This window comes from Salmo salar, chromosome 01 (genome assembly GCF_965601325.2).
Source record: "Salmo salar chromosome 01, fSalSal1, whole genome shotgun sequence".
Classification (NCBI taxonomy): domain Eukaryota; kingdom Metazoa; phylum Chordata; class Actinopteri; order Salmoniformes; family Salmonidae; genus Salmo; species Salmo salar.
The window spans coordinates 40,215,995-40,236,043 of record NC_138291.1 but is presented as its reverse complement, the minus strand read 5'-3'; the positions used below and the strand labels follow the sequence as shown (position 1 = coordinate 40,236,043).

Below are 20,049 nucleotides of genomic sequence, written 5' to 3'. Positions count from 1 at the left end.
CTTGGATTTCTAATCCTCTAATGTTATTGGATCTAATTTTAATAGCTAGCATTTCGATGGCCATAACGAATAGATATGGTGACAGCAGACACGCTTGTTTAACTCCTCTTGACAATTCAAAACTCTGAGAAGTAGCCGTTATTTACCATTTTACGCCTGGGGTTGCTATACATTATTTTTACCCATTTTATAAAGAGAAAATCCAACATTTTAAAAAATCCAGGCATTTATAAATAAAATCCAGTCTTAATTTATCAAATGTCTTTTCAAAATCCGCTATAAATACCAGGCTTAGCTTAGACATTTCATAATGTTCTATTATTTCTAATAGTTGTCGTATATTATCTACAATGTATCGTCCATTTAAAAAAAACTGTCTGATCAGGATGAACAATACCTGGTAAAAACCCTTTTAATTCTGAGTGCTATGCATTTCGCTAGTATTTTTGCATTGAATTGTAAGGGGCCTCCAGTTTTTTTAGATAGACTGGATCTTTATATTTGCCATTTGGGTCTTGTTTAAATAATAGAGAAATCAGACCTTCCTGCTGAGTACCTGACAGACTACCATTTCTATAGGAGTAGTTAAAAAAAAAAAATCTAACAATGGAGCTTTTAGTATATCAAAAAAGGCTTGATATACCTCTACCAGTATGCCATCAAGCCCTGGGGTTTATCCAGACTGAAAGGATTTAATAACCTCAAAAAGTACTTCCTCTAATTTGGCCTTCGCACTGATCTTTCTGTACATTTGCTAATTTCCCATTTTTTATATTATTTTGAATAAAATCCTTAACGTAAATCGTCATTCAGTGGGAGAGGATGAGACGGAAAAGAGAACATCTGCCTAAAACATTTAGCTTCCTCTTTTAAAATATATCTCGGATAATCATAGATGACTCCGTCTTCAGTAACAAGTTCCTGTATTGGAGATTCAGGAAGAATTTGTGCATTTTTCCCCATATTCCATCCAGTTTGCTTTATTTTTGTAATAGATTATATTAGATCGTTCTTGAATAAGTTCAAGTTATTTTTGTTTTTCCTCTAACTTATTTTGTATCTCTGTAGTATCGTTTTTATTGCTATCTACCTGTACTATTAGTTCATGTATTTCCCTTATTAGTCTTGTCTCTTTAGCCAGAAACTTATTTTTATTATTGATGAATATTGAATGACCTCGGAAGGTACATTTAAAAGGTAACCCAAACAATAAGGGGATTTGCTGAAGCTATATTAAACTGGAAAAAAAAAATTATAAATAATTTTGTCTTATTTTTAACTAAGTTGTCCTACAGTAAACTGTGATTAAATTTCCAATATTCCCAGCCACGTGGAAATTCTATAAGAGCTATGTGAAGGCCAATTAGATGATCCGATAGCATTTTGTCTCCTATTAAAACTTTTTTAACCTGATGCCTGAGAGAAAGAGACAAGAAAGTAGTTAGGACAACTAGCTTGATTAAGTCTCCTCCATGTACATCTCACTAGGTCTGGGTTTTTAAGTCTCCAAATATCCACTATTTCTAATGGTGTCCATAATATTTGTGATTTCCTTAAGGTCACAGTGATTATAGTTTGTAGAGGGATTACCTTTAGTCTATTGAGGTACTTAACACTGTGTTATAGTCTCCTACCACAGTGATTTGATAATAATTTTTTGCCTGTAGGTTCAATAAATTGGTATAAATATTTTCGAAGTACGGATCATCCTGATTTGGACCACATAGATTAATGAGCCAAATCTCTTTTTCGTCCACTTTCATATTCAAAAAGATCCACCTTCCTTGCGAATCATTCCTGACTATTTGCACATTCAGATCGACATTTTTGTAAATTAATACCACACCTTGAGTTCCTTTGTCCATGACAGAAAATTATTTCACCACCCCATTCCCTTTGCCACGCAACTTAATCTAAGGATGTAGAGTGAGTTTCCTGTAAACAGTAAAAGTTATATTCCTTTTCTTTTAACCACGTAAAGACTGATCTTTTTTTATAAATCTGCTAAACCGTTACAATTATAACTGGCTATACTTATTTCACCCCTTACCATAACTATATACTATTCTCAGTCTAAATTGACCATAATTAGTGCTTGTAAAGTTACTGCCATCAGAGATATTATGACGGTCAAAATTAGAGCTTTCAAATGTCTGATATTTAGAATTCAAGAAATAGGTTCTAGCGATATTTGTTTTATTCCCTTGCCTGTGAGCCAATGGCGCAGATGTTAGAAAATTGAGACAAGATATTGTGTGTGTAGGTCTGAGTAGGTTGATGTGTATGATATTGGATGTGATTTAGTGAGTATGAACGATGTCATGGTTGAGTGTCTATGTGTGTAGCCTTAATATTCATGATGATAATTGTAATCCATATCGTATCACTGTTATAGTTGCATCATAATTACATTAAACATCATTGAAAAACACATCCCAGCATTTCCATAGCAATTGACATTTCACATGATCACGAAAGAGACCTTGCATTACTCTATAGACGGCTTCACTACAGTTCAAATGTATTCAGTACAATATGTTATTATTCCCCAATGCCCATATTCTGATATCTTCCCCTTGCTTGTTGTAAACAAATATAAACTTGTAGACAAATACATAAAAAAGATAGACAAACAAGAAACATTATCAAGAAATTATGAAACAGTTCGACAGAGGTAGGTGAGGGAGAAAAGAGAAAGAGAAGAGCGAGATCAGGTGTGTGTGTGCATGTATAAGTCTGTATGTGTAAGCGAGCATGTAATTGAGTACGTGTGTGTTCATATCCACTTCATAGTGTTCAGATAAAGAGTTTGTCCACAATGAGAAAGGCACGCTTACCCTTCTCCCTCTGTACCGGATACAAGAGGTCGACCGATTAATTAGGGCCGATTTCAAGTTTTCATAACAAAATCGGTAAATCAGTATTTTTGGCCACAGATTTGCCGATATTTTTTATTTTTTTTAGACCTTTAACTAGGCAAGTCAGTTAAGAACACATTCTTATTTTCAATGACGGCCTAGGAACAGTGGGTTAACTGCCTTGTTCAGGGGCAGAACGACAGATGTTTACCTTGTCAGCTCGGGGATGTAACCTTATGGTTAACTAGTCCAACGCTCTAACCACCTGCTTTACGTTGCACTCCACGAGGAGCCTGCCTGTTACGCGAATGCAGTAAGAAGCCAAGGTAAGTTGCTAGCTAGCATTAAACTTATCTTATAAAAAACAATCATAATCACTAGTTAATAACTACACATGGTTGATGATATTACTAGTTAATCTAGCCAGTCCTGCGTTGCATATAATCGATGTGGTGCGCATTCGCGAAAAAGGACTGTCTTTGCTCCGACGTGTACCTAACCATAAACATCAATGCCTTTCTTAAAATCAATACACAAGTATATATTTTTAAACCTGCATATTTAGCTAAAAGAAATCCAGGTTAGCAGGCAATATTAACCAGGTGTAATTGTGTCAGTTCTCTTGCGTTCCTTGCACGCAGAATCAGGGTACATGCAACAGTTTGGGCCGCCTGGCTCGTTCCAAACTAATTTGCCTGAATTTTCCGTAATTATGACATAACATTGGAGGTTGTGCAATGTAACAGCAACATTTAGACTTATGGATGCCACCCGTTAGGTAAAATACGGAACGCTTCCGTATTTCACTGAAAGAATAAACGTGATAGTTTCCGGATTCGACCAAATTAATGACCTACGGCTCGTGTTTCTGTGTGTTATTATGTTATAATTAAGTCTATGATTTGATAGAGCAGTCTGAGCGGTGGTAGGCACCAGCAGGCTCGTAAGCATTCATTCAAAATAGTACTTTCACGCGTTTTGCCAGCAGCCCTTCGCAATGCATTTAAGTTTATGACTTCAAGCCTGTCAACTCCCAAGATTAGGCTGGTGTAACCGATGTGAAATGGCTAGCTAGTTAGCCGGGTGCGCGCTAATTGCGTTTCAAACGTCACTCGCTCTGAGACTTGGAGTAGTTGTTTCCCTTCCTCTACATGGGTAACGCTGCTTCGAGGGTGGCTGTTGTCGATGTGTTCCTGGTTCGAGCCCAGGTAGGAGTGAGGAGAGGGACGGAAGCTATACTGTTACACTGGCAATACTAAAGTGCCTATAAGAACATCCAATAGTCAAAGGTATATGAAATACAAATCGTATAGAGAGAAATAGTCCTATAATTCCTATAATAACTACAACCTAAAACATCTTACCTGGGAATATTGAAGACTCAGGTTAAAAGGAACCACCAGCTTTCATATGTTCTCATGTTCTGAGCAAGGCACTTAAACGTTAGCTTTCTTGCATGGCACATATTGCACTTTTACTTCCTTCTCCAACACTTTGTTTTTGCATTATTTAAACCAAATTGAACATGTTGCATTATTTATTTGAGGCTAAACTGATTTTATTGATGTATTATATTAAGTTAAAATAAGTGTTCATTCAGTATTGTTGTAATTGTCATCATTACAAATAAATAAAAAAATTAAATAAAAAAAGTTGTAAAAATCCGGCCGATTAATCGGTATCGGATTTTTTGGTCCTCCAATAATCGGTGTCGGCGTTAAAATCATATCGGTCAACCTCTAGTGTGTGTGTGAATGAGTTCATTAATTCTCTATGTCCATTCAGAAAGTTTCCTAAAATAAGCCTGTATGGACTGCATCTCCTTAGTCCGATAGAAATAAAACTAGCAGGGTCAGCATACAGTATGTACGAGGAATGTTTCCCCTCTTATTAAAATGGGGCACAACTGAAGGAAACGTAGCGAAGCTCCTTTCATGATTCATCCTCCTAGGATGCATAGCCTATATCCTAATATTTTCAGTAGCATTGTATTTTCCCAGTAGTATAGGATTTCTCTCATTACTGCGTCCTCTCTAGCCACTTTGAACAACATATTGCCACAGAGAATGACCGCAGCAGTGTTGGTGATGTTATGCGAATTGTTCGGAAAAGTGGAAGGAAAAACACATCGTACTTGGTGTGAATGGTTTAGTGCGTCAAAATCTGAATCTGGACTTTTTTCCGGAATTCCTCTCCAATCTGACATTACTTAATTTGTATACTACACTAATATCTGAGATAATAAGAAAATGCTACTATAAGAACGAAGTGTATTGGTAGTGAAGTTGCAGAGAAAATCCACGTGTTTCTTTTGAGTCTGATATGTGCCACTCCCCCAACCCAACGGTTATGTGGTTGACCGTGTACATTGCCCTGGCCAATTACCGTAACCTCAAATTCCAAAACCGTCACAGCCCTACTTTCCCCATTGCAAAACGTTTTGCTACAGTGTACACTTAAAAAAAACTCAGGCAACTGCAAACATCCGAGCCTTCGTGAGCACAAACAAAAGTTACGTTTTTACATGTAATGACCACTGAAGGCCGTGAGACTGCAGAATCTAAACTGGGCCAATCAATTCCTTTAACAGAGGGAGGTGATGTTTAAGCTCCAAGGCATAGTGGGCACATCTCACATCGAAATAAAATGTGTGTAAAAATCGACAGGATATTTGTGTAATATTGGCTCAATATCAATCCCACATTTCCTCCCTCTGCTCTTGGCAGTTCGGGGGTGCAACAGGTAGGCATATCATATACAGTAGCTTTCTCCAAGCGAAAAAGCTCAAACTTATACAAAGTTAGCTTAAGCCTAATTACACTACAAACCAATGTTTTTTCAACTGTGCTTTAACACCAACTGAGAGGACAGTGTTTCGTCCCAACAGACTATTACGATATTAGCCTAATATCCTATAGGCCTACTGGTTGTCTTTCGGCAGGTCAACACAAGCCTTTCCTGAGAAAACTATGAATAATCATACTGGTCTTTTGTGTCATTCTGAGTAAGGATTTTCATACACTGATGAGGGCATTGTGCTAAAAATTGGGTACCGGTAGTTCTTGGCTGATAACCTTGTCCTCGTGGAAGTGTGGACTAGGCTATGCAATACTTCCACCTGCCTGTTATAAGGATAATCTAGATTCTATAGGCCTAACCGGTATCTGAGTGTGAGCATCCTAGAATGCTCTACTCACTTTTCAGTCGAGTAGTGAGAGAGACTGGTACAGTATCTTATGTAAAAGAATACAGGCAGTGGCATTGCCATGGTAACCTGTGGCTCTGCCAGATGAACACAACCTCAAGTAGTCGGCAGAAACAAACATGGTGTCATACAGGGAGAGGAACTACAGTAGAATGCCTGAGGTTTAATGTGATGTCCTACTCTACTGACAATACCGTAGCAGTAAAACTTTTCATTACATCAACACTGCACTACTTTCGCCCAGGGTTCTGGTCAAAAGTAGTGCACTGTAAAGGACAAAGGGTGGCATTTGGGATGCAGATATTATCTCTCCAGCAAGAAACAACCAGGAGAATGAAACTTCATCTGCGGTCAAATTAAACATCACCAAGGTAGACTTTTTTCTGTAACAATACAGTGTTAGGCTGCTATGTGTTTCACACCTGCATAATGATGGCTTTAAATAGCTCGCCAGGGCGATGTAGCGTCAACATGCAGTTAGTATTATATATCTGAACCTTAGACTATTTGCACCAGCCATTTTAGGAGTCTTGTTTATCCACTCTGCAGCTGCCTCGCTCCCTCATGTCCAGCTTTTCTTTTCTTTTTTTCCCTTCCCTTCTCTCTCTCCCCCCCTCACTCTTTCTTTGTCACCTGCTATTCTTGCAGCTACTGGCAAAAGCCAAAGATATGAGCGACTCAACCACCAGTTCATGAGTCCAAAGAAATGTTTGGCAGTCAGGTCGAAACTCTGCCTATTTTCCAACAACACAAACACTCTGAAGGGAAATAAGTGGGCACTGAGTGTGCCTGCCTTTCTCAGACAGCAGCACCACTGTATAGCCTACATGTGCCAGTTGAAGTAGGGTTGATGCTGCCACACCCTTTAGACTAATTCCAGCTAATACTGGGGTGGGAGGAAAAATAAGAGCGAGAGTGTGGGACGGCTACTTGTTGAGGCCTTCAGCTACAGGAAGAGAGCAGTGCTGAGTGCTGCCTGTCACTTTATGGCTGCGTCCCTTCTGGAACCCTATAGTGGGCAGGGTGCAATTGGAGACGGACACTATGGCCTAGCCAAGCAGCAGGGTGCAGGGCCAACCAGACAGGAGGGGGGACAACTTCTCACATGGTGTGTGTGACATCCAGCGGACCTGCCATCTTCCTGTTCCTAAAGCTAAGTTCACACACACACACCATGTGAGAAAACAGACTCATCCTGAACCAGGATCTGTGCTTAAAAGGAGACGTTGAATATGAACTGTCTCCTTTAAAGCCCAGGAAGCAGCCACTCAACATGCCATTTCCCAGCTTAATAATGTCAAAATACATTAGGTACTTACCAAAGAAAGGCGTGTCGCTGAGCAACTATCTTCATTTGTGCGGTTATGGCCAGTGTGTATTTCCAAGAAAGGTCTAAATAAAAAGTTACATGCAACTGAAAAAAATGCCTTGTCTGGAATGAATCTAAGTATTGTTTTTGACCAAGCGCTCATGTGTCAAATCCACCTCTTCTGCACCTCCAGTAATATTAGTAATGGAATTAAGAAACACTATAAATAAAGAAATAGAGTCACTAAAAGCATACCCTACATTGTCTACTTACATGAACTATTATTGCATTCAGTGTAGTGTCGGTGAAACAACAGATTGATATGACAGACATACACTGTTGTAACTTATAAAATCAATGACCTTTCTTGCTGCTGGATCAGTCAACCAGTAAATGGGTGATTTTATTGGAGGTGCAGAAGAGTTGTATTTGACACATGCGTACTTGGTCAAAAAAACAATATTTTAGATTCATTCCAGACAAGGCATTTTTTCAGTTGCATGTAACATTTTATACAACTTTTTTTGGAAGTACATACAGGCCATAACAGCACTAATGACGATAGTTGCTCAGCAAAACTCCATTCTTTGGTATGTAACAAACGTATTTTGACATTAAACTTGAAAAGCTGGTCAATGGCAAGTTGAATGGCTGCTTCCTGGGCTTAAAGGAGAGTCACCATATTAAATTCTCCTGTAAACCCAGATTCTAGTTCACTCATCTCTACTAGACTGGTTCTGATTGTCGGTTGTGGTTAGACTTTAGAACACCGAAACATGTTCACACACATAAATTTGACAGAATCTGAGACATGACCTATATTTATGATGTTGACTCTTTCAAATCTGAGTTTAAGTCAAAGGGACAACAGTGGCTGGTAGAGTAAAAACAGGGAATCCTTCCAAAAGCATTCAGGGGGTGACGAACTGAGATTAGAAATTATTTTTTTTTAAATTGAAAAATATGAAAATGTCTGAAGGAATCACTTCTGTGATACAGCTAAAACATGACTATTACTGTCTGGGATTTCAGACAGCTCAGATCCCAGTCCAACAGTATTAGGCTAAACACCAACCCTCTTCTTCCACTCCGATGCACAAAGGCTTTGACCCCCTTTCAGTGGTTTTTGGCCACTAGCATGCCATTGGCATAGTTCACCTGCACTGGCCCCTGACACAATTTGAAAGGCTGCCAAGAATCCTCCACCAACACAATCGAGTATGCACCCATAGACAAACCAGAGGCGTATTCATTACGCAGATTCAGTTGCAAAACGTTTCTTAAACGGAAGCAAACAAAACATACCTGAATTTGTCCAATCGAAACTTGTTTAGTTGCAAAACATTCCGTTTTGCATCTGTTTGGACAACTGATCACACCCCAGACCAAACGAGGCATCAATGAGCCAAAGTTCCAAACCCTTACCCTACCACAGAAATGGAGGAGTCTAAAAGTGAAAGTTCACTCCAAAATCAATGTTTATTGAATGTTTTCAGATCCTCCCCTACGAGATGAATGCAAAAGATAGGCACGGCCACCAAATAAAAACAAGAACGTAGACAGTGAGTCTTATTCATTTTAAATTGAGGCATGTAGCTGGATCTACGAAGCCAATGGTGGGACCTGGACTGGCCTTCTACACAACAGACCACTTTAGAGGTCTGATAGATTTTGAAGTGAACTGTAACTAACCCATCTAGAGTAGTCAGATTATTGGAGCTGTAGCTAGCTAAATGGGAGTTGTAGTATTCTGAATATTTTTTCTCTGACTACTCTAAATGGGTTAGTTACAGTTCACTTCAAAATCTATCAGACCTCTAAAGTGGTCTATTGTGAAGGCCAGTCCAGGTCCCACAATTGGTTTCGTAGATCCAGCTACATGCCTCAATTTAAAATGACTAGTAGACACACACATGCGTGCATTCTTGAAGACAGCTAGTTACCTACATATTTTAACATAAATAACAAAAAAATATAAGAATATAAAATGGGCTTGGTTTCTTAATGCTCCCAAGGAAGCTTGTTGCAATAGTTCTAAGGTGGCTGACAGGCAGCAACTGGCTGTAAAATAGATTATCACAGTCCCACTGAGCTAGCTAGCTAACTGACGTTAGCTTCCCTACTAGGTTTGTCCAGCTGAATCACGCCCATCCAGCAAGCAATCTAATTGGACTAGCTATCTGGCTAGGTTAGCTCACAGTCGTGGTCGCAGTGTAGCGGACGAGTCCATTCATTTGCCTCGTCCAATAAACACATCGTGGAATGTGATTAGCAAACAAGCAGGCTCTCACGCTCGTTACTGTGAACTTTGAAAAGGGAAGCAACCAGTAAAATGGAATCTGGTTGAAATGCTAAATGATAAACACACATTTGAAACACGCTAGCTAGCTTGGCTCGCAAAATTCCCAAGCGACGTTCGCAACGCAATGCAATAATGTCAGGTAAAAATGGAAATGGAAAGCAGAATGACTAGTAATGTCAAGCAGTTAATTGCATGCAAGTAATTGCTAATAATATGTTTTGCGAAACTAAGTTACCGTAAATTGAGTGCAGTAGTTCCTCTCCTGTCAAACTGTGCACAATCCTCTTCCACAAGGTAGGGGGAGCGAAACCAAACCTGATGTTGGTTTGGGCGAGCTATGCCTGGAACACCGTTTTCTAACTATTTGATTGGAGCGAAAACGTTCTATACCAACGTAAACAATGTTATATTTCTTGATTTGTATTGGCTGTTGATATGCGTGCGCTACTTCATCTGTCTGCCTATTGGTTAAAAATCCAACAGGCTTCGACAATGCAACGTTTTTAACGGGTTCTTTATACGGATTGGTTGAAATGATCAGATTTACCGCAATTCCATTGGTCATACGAACAGTCAGTAGGCCACTCGCGAATGGAACGTTTGGCTTCGCAACATAAACACAAAACCCACCCCTTCCTGGTTTGTGATTGGAAGTTTACTTTAGGGACTTAAAATTACCATAAATGGTTACGATTCAGGCGACATGATTTGTTGACAAAGATGGCAATCGACGATCTTAAAACGAACAACGTGTCCGCCCCACTTGATTGTTTCATATTTTGATGAATTAGATATGGCGCGGTACACGTCAATACGAGTGTAGCTAATTTAATGGATTAAATAATTGTACGATTTCTGCAGCTAGCTGTAACTAGCGAGGTTATTCAAGTGAAAAAGAGATAGCATCGCTGTGCTACATCCCTTTCATCGCTAATTATTGTCTTAGGAAGCTGACAACAGGGTACAGTGTGCAGGGGCTAGTTAGCTAGCGAGGCTTCTACAATTTAGCTAGTATAGTTAATGAAAGAATACAGGGAGAATACGATCCCTGGAAATCCAGCTGCAAGTCTGGATCACATCAAGCCATGTTGGTACTGGGACAAGAAGGACCTGGCTCACACACCCTCCCAGTCCGAGGGCCTGGACCCGGCCACCGAGGCCCGGTACCGAAGAGAGGGGGCTCGATTCATCTTCGACGTGGGCACGCGCCTGGGACTGTATCCTTCCTTCATTGATTAGCAACAAACACACGCTGACTGTGTGCAAATATGCATGATCTGGTGTCTCTTGATGGTTTGGTTTGCTTGTGTTGGCAGCCAGGAGAGTAAACTGGTGCAGCGTCATGGTTCTGTTAGAATAATGCATTGTTTGTTTGTTATTTCACAAGTGCCAGATTCTAGTCAGATTGATCAATGCAGCATTTTATTATCCACGTCACTGTTACAGTAACGCTTCAGTTCCTTAACCCTGTGATCAGACACTATGACACATTGGCTACAGGGATCATATACTTCCATCGCTTCTACATGTTTCATTCTTTCAAGCAGTTCCCCAGATATGTAAGTAATCACACTGTATCCTACAACCCTTGCTTTTGACTGACTCAAGTTTAGATCCCTGTAATATGGATAAGTTGAGTCGATTTTACTGATTTTAGCTTTTGACCAGACTTAGCTATGTTAGACGGTTTAGATGTCGTTGTCACAGGTTGAAAAGGGCTTCCCCTATTCATCTGTGGCTGTGTTATATCTCCTTGCTTCGGCTGTATATACCCAGCTAACGAATGCTATGTCTCTACAGGTGACTGGGGGTTGCTGTCTATTCCTGGCCGGTAAAGTGGAAGAGACCCCTAAGAAATGTAAAGACATAATCAAGACGGCTCGCAGCCTGCTGAACGACATACAGTTCGCCCAGTTTGGAGACGACCCAAAGGTGAGCGCCTCACTAAGTGTGTAAGCTTTGACAATTGCCTGGATTACAAGACGGTAATACATGCATCTATGTTGGTACTATAATATTGAGGGAACCCCGTACATTACATTAAATCTATTCATTTTAAGTTGCTAGTGTAAAGTTTTGTGACCCCCTGACCAGGTAGTAAATTATATTTCCCTCCCTGGGAAGGACAGGGTCTGTATCCAAAACACTTCATGGTCACAATATTTTCCACGACTCTGTTCCTGTACAGGAGGAGGTGATGGTGCTGGAGAGGATCCTGCTGCAGACCATTAAATTCGACCTGCAGGTGGAGCACCCATACCAGTTCCTGCTCCGCTATGCCAAGCAGCTCAAAGGTACACGGATACAAATGCTTGATTAGCGTTGCAAAATTCCACTAGCTTTCCTAAGATTCTCATCTTTTCAAGAAATCCTGGTTGGAATATTCCAAGATGGGAATAAGAAGGAAATCCGGGAATCCTCCAACCGGGAATTCTGGGAGTTTTGGGAAAGTTTCCAAACATTTGGCAACCCTGATTTATGCTATGATCTATGATGGGCTGGCCTGGTTACCTGTTCACTATAGTAGCTGGAAGTGTGCTGCAAAAGACAATGTGAAGGTGGTCGGCCCGATGATGTGAATCAGGCACTACAGTTAATCTACAATGACATAATCATAATCTGATCTAGTCTATTATTACCCTGTCTGAATGAAAACAACCCCTAAACTCATCCACCTCTTTCTGTTCACAGATCTGAAGTATTTCCGATCTGTTTCAGGTGATAAGAACAAAGTCCAGAAGCTAGTTCAGATGGCCTGGACCTTTGTGAATGACAGGTGAGCAGTTAAACAACCCGAACGTGGATGCGTAAATCGGCAGAACCATGGAAGAACATCGATATCCATGTGTGTATTATAGTGCAATCAGTGCTGATCTAGGATCAGGTCCCCCTTCTTATTGATTATGATTTAAAAGGCCAAACTGATCCTTAATCAGAACACCTACTCTGAGAGGCTTTATTAATATGTGCCCTGTAATTGATGTACACATGCGTCTCTGCTCTCCTCCCCCCCAGCTTGTGCACCATGCTGTCCCTGCAGTGGGAGCCAGAGATCATAGCTGTAGCGGTCATGTACCTGGCCGGCCGGCTGTGTAAGTTTGACATCCAGGAGTGGACGTCCAAGCAGTCTTCACGGCGATGGTGGGAACAGTTTGTCCAGGATGTCCCAGTGGAGCTGCTGGAAGGTGGTACTGGTTGTTCTCTCCTTCTCTCGCTCTCTCCTTCTCTCGCACTTCTCTGGTTTCATATGTCATTTGTGTAAGGCTGTTTTTAGACTTTAAAGACAAACGTATGCCTCTTTCAAGGTTCTCTTTCACACCACTTTTGATTAACACTTAATTTTGTGGACTGTTTGCTTATTGCCATGTTATAGAGCCCCACAGTGGAGGAGTTATAATACCCATAACTTAGCGGTCAAACAGGGAAATGGTTCCAATCATTTTCCCACCGTACATTTTTCCCATAGGGGATTTTAGAAACGCTTACAATAAGGGCTGTGTTTTGTGTTGGCTTACGCTGGTGTGACGTTTTGATAACCATACTGTGGTACTCTTTCATTTAGATCCATACTTATGAAATTCACTTCTCATTAATGACTTCCTCCTCTGCTCCATAGACATTTGCCACCAGATCCTAGACCTGTACTCCCAGGGCAAGCAGCAGATGCCCCAGACCCCCAGCGATAAGACCCCGCCTACCCCCGTCCCTACCCCTACCCCTCAGCAGCTGCAGGCCCTCTCCCAGCCCCCGCTCCCCAGCCCCCCAGTCCCGCCACCACTCAGCAAGAAGGTCTCGCCCCAGACCAGCCCTCCTCGCCAGCTCAAACGAGCCCACGTGAGTCTGACACCCAGTTTAAAGGTTCTTGTGAGGGCAGGCACCATGTTATTTTCGTTACCACATGCACTTAATTGAGCTGTTTTTGTTTTTGACACCCATTTCCCTCGTTGATGTCGTTGTTTAGGCATCGTCTCCTAAAGAAGAAAGCCAGGCACCTGGTGAGCACAACCTTTCCTCTGGCTGAGACAGTAGACGAATCTATGGACACGTATGGCTGCCAATATTCATTTAAAAAGGATTCATAACAGAGTATGACTTATTGCGGTCTCTCTCCATCTCTCTCTCTTCTCCAGAGCCAGTGGGCTCTAAGATCCCCAGGCTGGAGCCTCCCATGCCCCCTCTACCCACATCACAACCCCCCTCAGGTGAGCCCCCTACCCTGGTCCACTCAAAAGACCACCACACTAATAGCCAGATTCACTAAGCCTCTACACCAGTGCGACAACTTCCGCACCTGTTGGTCTCCAGAGGGAATATCCGTAGATGAAAATGTCAAAGAAAGCTCAAGGAAATAAATCCTATCCTGAAGTTTTATGAAGACAGTCCCATGTCCATTAGCCTTATTGTTTTTCCTTCTGCTATTCTCGTATGGAAAATACTTATTGCACAGTGTAAGATTTGATTTGGTGTAAACGCTCCACGGATCTGTCCACTCCACTCCCTACTGTAACATCTCATGTTGCTGAATAGATTATTGACACATGGCATTCCTGCTAAGTGGTTGAGCAGCCCCTGCGAAAGCCCTTCGGATGCGTCCCAAATGGCACCCCATTCCCATCGGGCTCTGGTCAAAAGTAGTCGACTGCAGTAGATAGGGAATAGGGTCCATTGGGACACAGCCTCTGAGAGGCCCCTAGGCCCCTCCAGTGTGGCCCCTCAGCCCCTGAAGGAGCTAGCTGAGCTGGGGAGGAAGAAGTGGTTAGCTACTGGTATTAACTGATCTGCTCTGACTGCTCCTCTAATTGGCTGAGAGAACGACAGGCGTCTAGGCCAGGCTTAGACCCTCAGTGACAGGTTAGATGATGCAGAAGTACTGTATGATGAGCACTTATTAGATTTGATATCAGACTTAGTGTAGGGGATTCCCTGTAAGCCTGCAGGTTAAAATCACAAGCTTTTAGATAGTTAGGGGATACTTAAGCAATAAGGCTCTAGGGGGTGTGGTATATGGCCAATGGTGGTGTATGGCCATGGTGGACAGGATATAACACCATCCTTCTGCTACTCTACTGTATGCCTCGTCTGACCTCTCTACCTAATCTGATAATGACCTTATCAGCTGTTAAACTACTCTGCTTTCGAAACAGCACCGTTGCGCTAGACAGCTTTGTTTACGTGACCCGTCTAGGAAGGGGGTGTGTTTGTTAGAGGTTAAGTGGTTTGATTCAGTTGTTTCTCTAAGGGATCTCTAATTCTCTTCTCCCTGCAGACCGCAAGCCTCCAGCCTCCCACCCCTCCGCCCCTCTCCCAGGAGAGACAGACCCAACTGGGGCAGGAGGCCCAGCGGAGCCCCCTAAAGGACCTCCACCTCCCCCCCACTCAGCCTCCCTCCACCAGCCTCCCCCGCTTCCTCACCGCCCCCCTCCACCACCCCCATCCAGCTACATCATGGGCATCCCCACCTCCAGCTCCTACATGTCAGGAGAGGGTTTCCAGAGCCTCCAGTCTATGATGAAGACAGAGGGGCCGTCCTACAGCACCATCCCCCCATCCTATGGTCCTCCCCTGGCCTACCACAGCCACGTCTACCCCCCTAACGCCCCACCGCCTGGTCCTCCACTTTCCGCCTCCTACCCTCCACCCAACCTTCCTCCACCCTCACCCGCCTACCCCCCGCCGGGGTACAACCACAGCTACCCTCCCCCGCCCCCTCATTGCATGCCCCCGGGACACGGGGAATACCCGCCTGTGATGGGCATCCCTCCAAGCAACTATCCCCCACCCCCTGGAGGACAGAGCCAGGTACCCCCTCCGCTGCCCCCTGGCATGCCCCCAATCAGTGGCATGAGTCAGGGGGCATGGATGAGGTGATGGGGTGAGACTGGATGTGCCAAACCAACACTAGTCCTATTACAGCAGACAGGAGTCTCCAGGGTTACTGACAGACAGCTTTAGTGATGGGGAACACAGTTAAAGCAAGGCCAGTAGGGGAGGCCGGCCTCATGTACTCCCTATAGTTTTCTTAAGCTGTCATCTTACGGTTGCAAAATTAAATACTGTTCTCAAGTTTCCCAGAAATCCCGGTTGGAACATTCCCGGAATCGTAAGGGAATAACCAGGAAATCTGGACTCCTCCAACCTGGATTTCTGGAAAACCTGGGAATTTGTGGAACGTTACCAGAATTTTGCAACCCTACATCTCCAACAAGCCAAACAGCCTAGCCACACCTCATCAAGAACCAACCATTAACTTCCATTGCACAAGTTAGTTAGTGTGAAATACATAATGTGGTGTGTTTGTTGTACTATGGCTGTTTTTATATTAGGCTTTTAGTAACATGTTTGTCATTTTTTTAATATGAAAACTTTTAGGTTAGCTTGCTGTACAAATGTAGGAAAGAATGGTGGGACCAAAAAGGAAAATGGCAGCTCCACTCTAACCATTCCATGGCTTGTATGTACAGTATCTTCCACATGCATTCCTTTCTGTTTGAAACGCACTACTAAACCAGTATTATATTCTAATGTCAATGAATAGTCTACCATTGTAGCATTGTGCATGGACTGGAACATAAAGACACACTTGCATGATGCACACACATTACAAACACACACAAACTCACACACTTTAAATAAACACACCTTTTTATGGGTGTTTGGACGTTTTAAGTTTTGTTGTCGAAAAAAGTATGTTTAATGCTTGCACACTCTTAGAAAAAAAGGTGCGATCTAAAACCTAAAAGGATTATTTGGCTGTCCCCATTGAAGAACCATTTTTGGCTCCAGGTAGAACACTTTTGGGTTCCATGTAGAACCCTTTTCACAGAGAGTTCTACCTGGAACCAAAAGGTTTCTACCTGGAACCAAAAGGGTTCTGCAATGGGGACAGCCAAGGAATCCTTTTGGAAACCTTTTTTCTAAGAGTGCAGCACTGCCATGAATTAATGGTTTAAAATTACTTTTTTAATTGTTGAAGTTGTCTTTTCATTATACCCTTTGTACTTCCATTGTTACTTAGTTTGTTTGTAATATGTGAAACGTTACTCTAAGCAAAGTTACTTGGCATTAAACATTTGTTTTTTTCTAAAGGTGTTCATTTATTTTTTCAATGTATGTGACAATAAAAATCTACAAAAATAATGCTATTGTACCCTGTTGTGTACATGATTCCTAGTCTTTCACCCATGCTACTTGTCGTTAGCTGGATTAGCCAGTAGGGGGCATCCTTGTCAAGCCATTTAAATTGAGGCCCAGAATGAACACTAGTAAAGGCATCCTTCCTCTTCCTTAAATTTGATCAAGGTTGCTTGTTAGCCATCTCTTCTATTTATCAGTGGTGTAAAGTACTGATGTAAAGTACTGATGTAAAAATACTTGAAAGTACTACTTAAGTTATTTTGGGGGGTATCTGTACTTGATTATTTTTACTAAACTACATTCCTAAAGGAAATAATGTACTTTTTACTCCATACATTTTCCCTGACACCCAAAAGTACTCGTTACATTTTGAATGCTTAGCAAACAAAAAATGGTCCAATTCACACGCTTATCAACATCCCTGGTCATCCCTACTGCCTCTGATCTGGCGGACTCAGTAAACACGTGCTTTGTTTGTAAATTATGTCTGAGTGTTGGAAAGTGCCCCTGGCTATCTGTACATTTTTAAAAACCAACTGCTGTCTGATTTGCTTAATATAAGGAATTTGAAATTATTCATACTTTTAATACTTAAGTATATTTTAGCAATTACATTTACTTTTGATACTTAAGTATATTTAAAACCAAATACATTTAGACTTAATCAAGTTGTACTTTACTGGGTGACTTTCACTTTTACTTAAGTCATTTTCTATTAAGGTATCTTTACTTTTACTCAAGTATGACAATTGGGTACTAACTGCTATTTATGTGTAAGTATGTGTATATACAATACCAGTCAAAAGTTTGGACACACCTACTCATTCAAGGGTTTTTCTTTATTTGTACTATTTTAAACATTGTAGAATAATAGTTAAGACATCAACTCTATGAAATAACAGATATGGAATCACGAGTAACCAAAGAAGTGTTAAACAAATCAAAATAAATTAAGCAAAAAAAGAAATGTCCTTTTTTCAGGACCCTGTCTTTCAAAGATAATTCATAAAAATCCAAATAACTTCACAGATCTTCATTATAAAGGGTTTAAAAACTGTTTTTGCTTGTTCAATGAACCATAAACAGTTAATGAACATGCACCTGTGGAACGGTCGTTAAGACACTAACAGTGTTACGCCCTAACCATAGAGAGCCTTTTATTCTCTATGTTGGTGAGGTCGGGGTGTGACTAGGGTGGGTAATCTAGGTTGTTTTATTTCTATGTTGGCCTGGTATGGTTCCCAATCAGAGGCAGCCGTTTATCGTTGTCTCTCATTGGGGATCATATTTAGGCAGCCATTTCACCACTGTGTTTTGTGGGATCTTGTTTTGTTTCTGTGTAGATGCCTGTGAGCACTCCAGAATGTCCCATTTCGTTTGTTCTTTATTGGCTTTTTTTGTGCGGTTCACTTCTAATAAAATGTCGAACCGATTTCACGCTGCGCTTTGGTCTGAATGTTCTTACGACTGTCGTGACAAACAGCTTACAGACGGTAGGCAATTAAGGTCACAGTTATGAAAACTGACTCTGAAAAACACCAAAAGAAAGATGCCCAGGGTCCCTGCTCATCTGCGTGAACGTGTCTTAGGCATGCTGCAAGGGGGCATGAGGACTGCAGATGTGGCCAGGGAAATAAATTGCAATGTCCACACTGTGAGACGCCTAAGACAGCGCTACAGGGAGACAGGACGGACAGCTGATCGTCCTCGCAGTGGCAGACCACATGTACCAACATCTGCACAGGATCGGAACATCCGAACATCACACCTGCGGGACAGGTACAGGATGGCAACAACAACTGCCCGAGTTACACCAGGAAAGCATCAATCCCTCCATCCGTGCTCAGACTGTCCACAATAGGCTGAGAGAGGCTGGACTGAGGGCTTGTAGGCCTGTTGTAAGGCAGGTCCTCACCAGACATCACCGGCAACAACGTCACCTATGGGCACAAACCCACTGTCTCTGGACCAGACAGGACTGGCAAAAAGTGCTCTTCACTGACGAGTCGTGGTTTGGTCTCACCAGGGGTGATGGTCGGATTTGCGTTTATCGTTGAAGGAATGAGCGTTACACCGAGGCCTGTACTCTGGAGCGGGATCAATTTGGAGGTGGAGGGTCCGTCATGGTCTGGGGTGGTGTGTCACAGCATCATCGGACTGAGCGTGTTGTCATTGCAGGCAATCTGAACGCTGTGCGTTACAGGGAAGACATCCTCCTCCCTCATGTGATACCCTTCCTGCAGGCTCATCCTGACATGACCCTCCAGCATGACAATGCCACCAGCCATACTGATCGTTCTGTGTGTGATTTCCTGCAAGACAGGAATGTCAGTGTTCTGCCATGGCCAGTGAAGAGCCCGGATCTCAATACCATTGAGCACGTCTGGGACATGTTGGATTGGAGGGTGAGGGCTAGGGCCATTCTCCCCAGAAATGTCCGGGAACTTGCAGGTGCCTTGATGGAAGAGTGGGGTAACATCTCACAGCAAGAACGGGCAAATCTGGTGCAGTCCACGAGGAGGAGAGGCACTGCAGTACTTAATGCAGCTGGTGGCCACACCAGATACTGACTGTTACTTTGATTTTGACCCCCCCCCCTTTGTTCAGGGACACATTATTCCATTTCTGTTAGTCACATGTCTGTGGAACTTGTTCAGTTTATGTCTCAGTTGTTGAAACTTGTTATGTTCATACAAATATTTACACATGTTAAGTTTGCTGAAAATAATCGCAGTTGACAGTGAGAGGACGTTTCTTTCTTTTGCTGAGTTTATGTTGGGTAGGTTACTTTCTAAATGTAATCCGTTACTTACTAGTTATCTGTCCAAAATTGTAATCAGTAACGTAACTTTTGGATTACCCAAAATCAGTAACATTATCTGATTGCATTCAGTTACTTTTAGATTACTTTCCCCTTGAGAGGAATTAGAAGAAGACAAAAATTTGTGTAATTGAGTGACATCTATTGCAGGATAAATCAATGTTAAAGTTTACATAGCTGGCAATATATTGATGTAAAATGTTACTTTATGGGTTGGTTATGTAGCCTTCTTCTAACACATCACGTGCTACCACATATAATAATACGATTAAATTCTATCTTTACATTAAAAAACAAAGTCTATCAGAATTCCAGTCATTCCAATAATGTTTACCCCTTGATCTTCAAGAGTAGGACTTAGAAATATGGAAGTATAGATTAGCCAAATTGTTTTACCTGGGCATGACCTCAAAACTAAGG

The 20,049-nt window shown here is 41.9% G+C and overlaps 2 protein-coding genes across 6 annotated transcripts in view; one reads left to right on the top strand and one right to left on the bottom strand.

Annotated features, from left to right (window-relative positions):
- setd3 (SET domain containing 3, actin histidine methyltransferase) overlaps positions 1-10,041 on the bottom strand; it is a 76,847-nt gene extending 66,806 nt beyond the window's left edge. For 3 of the 4 annotated variants that reach the window (XM_045717694.2, XM_014194918.2, XM_014194934.2), the window contains exon 1: positions 9,910-10,041. The gene's annotated coding sequence lies outside the window, so the exon portion shown is untranslated. The remainder of the gene's footprint in view (positions 1-9,909) is intronic. The other variant, XM_014194924.3, reaches the window with a different exon arrangement.
- LOC106602352 (cyclin-K) lies at positions 9,907-16,811 on the top strand. 2 transcript variants are annotated; one of them, XM_014194954.3, is made up of 10 exons: positions 9,907-10,891; positions 11,152-11,233; positions 11,475-11,606; positions 11,863-11,968; positions 12,393-12,450; positions 12,690-12,859; positions 13,291-13,508; positions 13,636-13,669; positions 13,805-13,876; positions 14,941-16,811. In XM_014194954.3, the coding sequence occupies exons 1-10, from the start codon at positions 10,695-10,697 to the stop codon at positions 15,540-15,542; spliced, it is 1,671 nt and encodes a 556-aa protein (XP_014050429.3). In that variant the 5' UTR covers positions 9,907-10,694; the 3' UTR covers positions 15,543-16,811. The 2 variants fall into 2 exon arrangements, with proteins under 2 accessions (XP_014050429.3, XP_082830505.1); XM_082974379.1 differs by having other exon boundaries at positions 9,909-10,891; positions 12,366-12,450.
- Positions 16,812-20,049: the final 3,238 nt, after the last annotated feature.

Bases quoted from the DNA above. Each gene is read 5' to 3' on its own strand.
- LOC106602352 (XM_082974379.1), top strand. From the start codon at position 10,695: ATGAAAGAATACAGGGAGAATACGATCCCTGGAAATCCAGCTGCAAGT. The intron at 10,892-11,151 runs GTATCCTTCCTT...CCCTGTGATCAG, and splicing joins GTGGGCACGCGCCTGGGACT to ACACTATGACACATTGGCTA. The intron at 13,509-13,635 runs GTGAGTCTGACA...GTCGTTGTTTAG, and splicing joins GCCAGCTCAAACGAGCCCAC to GCATCGTCTCCTAAAGAAGA.